We start from the raw sequence: 3,771 nt of genomic DNA, 5'->3' as shown, positions 1-3,771 counted from the left end.
CTTAACAGTTAAAAACTCCAAAATCAAGGTGGGAATAACAAATGTATTACGTCTTTGTTTTTAAGATAATTCTACCTTCATAAGCATGGATTGCGTACTATCACCTCTTATTTAAGAGGTAAACAGACATAAACACACACACACAAACACGCACAGAGACACTCACACACACAAATAGAGAGAGGGAAAGTAGAATTTCATTGTAAAAATGTAATGATTTTAACAGTTGCTCATGAAAAAAAATACATCTCCCCAGAATTCTGACAGCTGGCCCAGCCTGACCCCAAGCATCCAGTTTGTATCCAGTTTGACTAATAATATGGATCCCACAATGATCGCATCCCTGAAGGAAGTGCTAAGGAACACTGTGGACAACCTCACGGAGGAGGATTTCAAGAGGTTCAAGCACCTCCTTCGGGACCAGGGCCAAATCCCATGGGGAAAGCTGGAGAAGGCCGACAGAGTCGACACTGTGGAATTGATGGTGCAGGTGTACAACACGGGAGCTGGGGACATCATGTTGTCTATCTTGATGAAGATGAATCACAACCAGTTGGCCATGGACTTGGAGAGAGATCTGAATAAGGGTGATTGTGCAAAAGGCAATTGTTTGCGTATGTGGGAAGAATTGTATACATTCATACTTTCTGTTTCTCCTAACACTATCTCTCTCTCATTCTCTCTTTCACTTTCTCTCTGCTTACTAATTTTCATTTTATCTCTTTTATCTCCATCTTCTCTTTCTCTCTTCATCATTCCTTCTTTTTGTCTCTTCCCTCTGTGTCCTTTTTTCAATCAATTTATTTTCTATTCCCTCTCTCTTTCTTTAATCTCTCTTCCTCTCTCTCTCTGACCACCCTGTCTCTATATATCTCACTCACTTTCTATCTCTTTTTTTCTGCTCTTTCTCTCTCCCTATCTCTCTCCAATTTTGTCTTTGTTCTCAGTTGGCGTCACTTCTCACTCTGGAGGGAAGGCTGATGCCCCTGCTTTGAGTGAAGGAAGGCCCATGTCACAGCAAGGAGGGGGTAATGACCAACTGTCATACATTTCAAATTTGGATCCAATGACATATTAACTGCAAAACACACATGAATATTAAATAAACCTTAGTGAATTTATGGTATTGAGTATTTCACCGTCATTTCCTGACTGTTAAGTTTATACCTGTTTATGTAAATTGCTGCTGTCCTGCGGTCAATATCCGTGTGCACCCTATACATGGATGTTTCTTTCCCCACATGTTAGTTAGTAATGTACACATGGTAACTCTTCCAGGTAAAGCGTGAATAGGTCTCTCCCTCTCTCCCTCTTTCACATACGAATCCCATTAATGTATCAGATAAAAGGACATGGGAAAGATAATACATTTTTATTCATACTCAGTCAGAAAGGTAGGGAGCATCAGAACCATGGCAGATTCATTCATACATGTATCAAGACAAGCACGCTAGCATACATGTGGCAAATATACATGATCCATATAAACATAAAGATGGTTTATACATGATGCATACAAAATTAAAAGTGGATCAAATGGGGAGAGAGTGTTCAAGTATTGTGGAACAGATTATTGGGTATACAGCGTGCTCATGAGGTTACTTTTACAAAGGTCAGTAGTAATACGACAGAAAGCTATGGCGATGGTGACAATTATTAAAATTACAGGTAAATAGGCTAGCAAAGAGTATGATGTATCATGAGTTTGGTCAAATAAGTGCATGACATTGTGGTGGGGGTGGGTAGGTGTAGACCGAGGGATTCTGAAGTAGATCAGGTGGAGATACTACAGCAGCATGAGTGGACAGAGCTCAGTTGCCTATTATGCGTGTATGTACTTAATGGTTATGGTGGAACAATATTCTCATAGCCATTTTAATTTGTTTTGTTGAGTCATGTTTAGTTATGGTTGGCTGACATAGTGCATGTTAGTTATAGAAGGACAGCAAAGGTGGCAGGATACAACAATAGGGCACTGGCTGGCGACAGCTACAACTGCACCACACATTCTCTGATGAGGCACTTATTTGTGTATGTAGGAAGAATCATATGAATGAATCGTTTATGTTTCTCCCTAACATCATTTCTCTCTCTTGCTCTCTCTTTCTCTCTGCTTACTTTCTCCCTCCAGGTCGGGACTTCTTCTCCAAACACAAAGCAGCGCTGGAGACGCGTCTTGGACTCCTGGCACCCATCCTCTCTGATCTTGAAAAATGTGGAGTTCTCAGCTCTCAGGAGAGACAGGATGTGGAGAGCGAGGGATCAAAAGCCAAGCAGAAGCGTGCTCTGCTGCTCATGCTGGAGGAGAAAGGAGATGATGCCCAGGAGGATTTCTACAAGGTTCTCTTAAAATGTGATCCGTACCTGGTGAAAAACCTTGAGAAATCTCACAGCTAAAGTACATCTGCTTGAGTGTTTTTTCTTGACGCTGGCTTCCTTAGCTAAACAGTAGTAGGCCTACGCAGAGACACTGCTACTGTATATCAAAACGATAATGTTGGCTTGACCTAAACCCCAAAACAGGGCTCTCAATGCAATCTATTGCTCCCGGTAGGGCTCGCCCCACCGTGCTTTCGTCATACATATCTGCGTGGTGGGACGTCATACGACTTTGATCAAGTCACATTCTGTCAAGATGGCTAAGGTTCAGTGCAACACATCTTTGAAAGAAACTTCTTTTTATTCGGCGTACTAATGAAGATAAATTGACCACAAAACAATTACAATCTAATAAGAAGAGGTACGAAAGAAAATCGTGGCTAGCAGGCGATGATATGTATTTCTATACCACTGTCTCTCAGGTTTCACATTGTGAATGTTCCCTTCTTGCACTAATACTAAGTTATTTTCTATGTGATTTCTTATTTTGCTTTTGTAAGCCAATACTTTCAAGATCAGCCAATAAATATTGTTATGACTTATTTGTTACACCCTTCTTTATGTTGTTTGTTACTGGACATATCATGTGTATGTATCAAGCTATTTTACATCATACATCATTTGATTAATGTGAAGAATGTAATGTGTTTTGCCTGCCAAAGACACACCTGTATGATTTCCTGTTACACATGATCAAAAACACGGTGCCAGCTTTGGAAAGGACAGATACAGCTTCCATTGGGTAGAATGCTGACTATGACAGGATTGTTTCATTTATGTTCTGGTTTTGAGAGATCCGTTCCAGTTTGACATCTAACATTATAGTTGTCTTCTAAGGCATTCATTCACCAGGTATCTGTCTTACCAGTAGTTTCATATAAAAACTATAATTTTAAGCAGATTAATAAACCCTTGTTTGTAGGTTTATGGAACCTAAGTCAATATTCATTCAATATTCTCTTTTCTGCAGTTGTTCAGATTTTGTGTTTTTGCCTCGTCTTATACAGCATCTCAGGTATGGGAACAACATGGACTTTGCAACACTTTGGGTTTTCTCATAATCAAATGAAGCTAGTCTAAGTAAAGACACTTTCACTCCTGCAGTCACCCACACTGTTCCTGCTTTGGCATCTGTTGTCCCTCACCAGTTTAACAATGGAACTGCATCAGGCAGGTTATGACAAACAGTGGAACTGCATCAGGCAGGTTATGACAAACAGTGTAACTGCATCAGGCAAGCTATGACGAACAGCAACATCCATATTATGGAATCATCACCCTCCTACCTATCCAGCCTATCTAGGTTTCTAAAATGTTTTAAAATATTTTTTAAATGATATGAAAGGTATTTTAAACGTTCCAATGCAGTTTTAGTGATACGATTTGTGATTA

At 40.0% G+C, this 3,771-nt stretch overlaps 1 protein-coding gene across 1 annotated transcript; it reads left to right on the top strand.

Moving 5' to 3' along the window:
* Positions 1 to 331: 331 nt before the first annotated feature.
* Positions 332 to 2,397, top strand: LOC308367366 (apoptosis-associated speck-like protein containing a CARD; the record flags this gene model as incomplete). The annotated part of the gene is made up of 3 exons (XM_080841263.1): positions 332 to 587; positions 948 to 1,028; positions 2,132 to 2,397. The coding sequence occupies 3 exons, from the start codon at positions 332 to 334 to the stop codon at positions 2,395 to 2,397; spliced, it is 603 nt and encodes a 200-aa protein (XP_080697389.1).
* Positions 2,398 to 3,771: the final 1,374 nt, after the last annotated feature.

Source organism: Sprattus sprattus (assembly GCF_963457725.1).
Source record: "Sprattus sprattus genome assembly, chromosome: 1".
NCBI classification, from domain to species: Eukaryota; Metazoa; Chordata; class Actinopteri; order Clupeiformes; family Clupeidae; genus Sprattus; species Sprattus sprattus.
The sequence above is the reverse complement of the archived record's forward strand: the minus strand, read 5'-3'. Positions and strand labels throughout refer to the sequence as shown.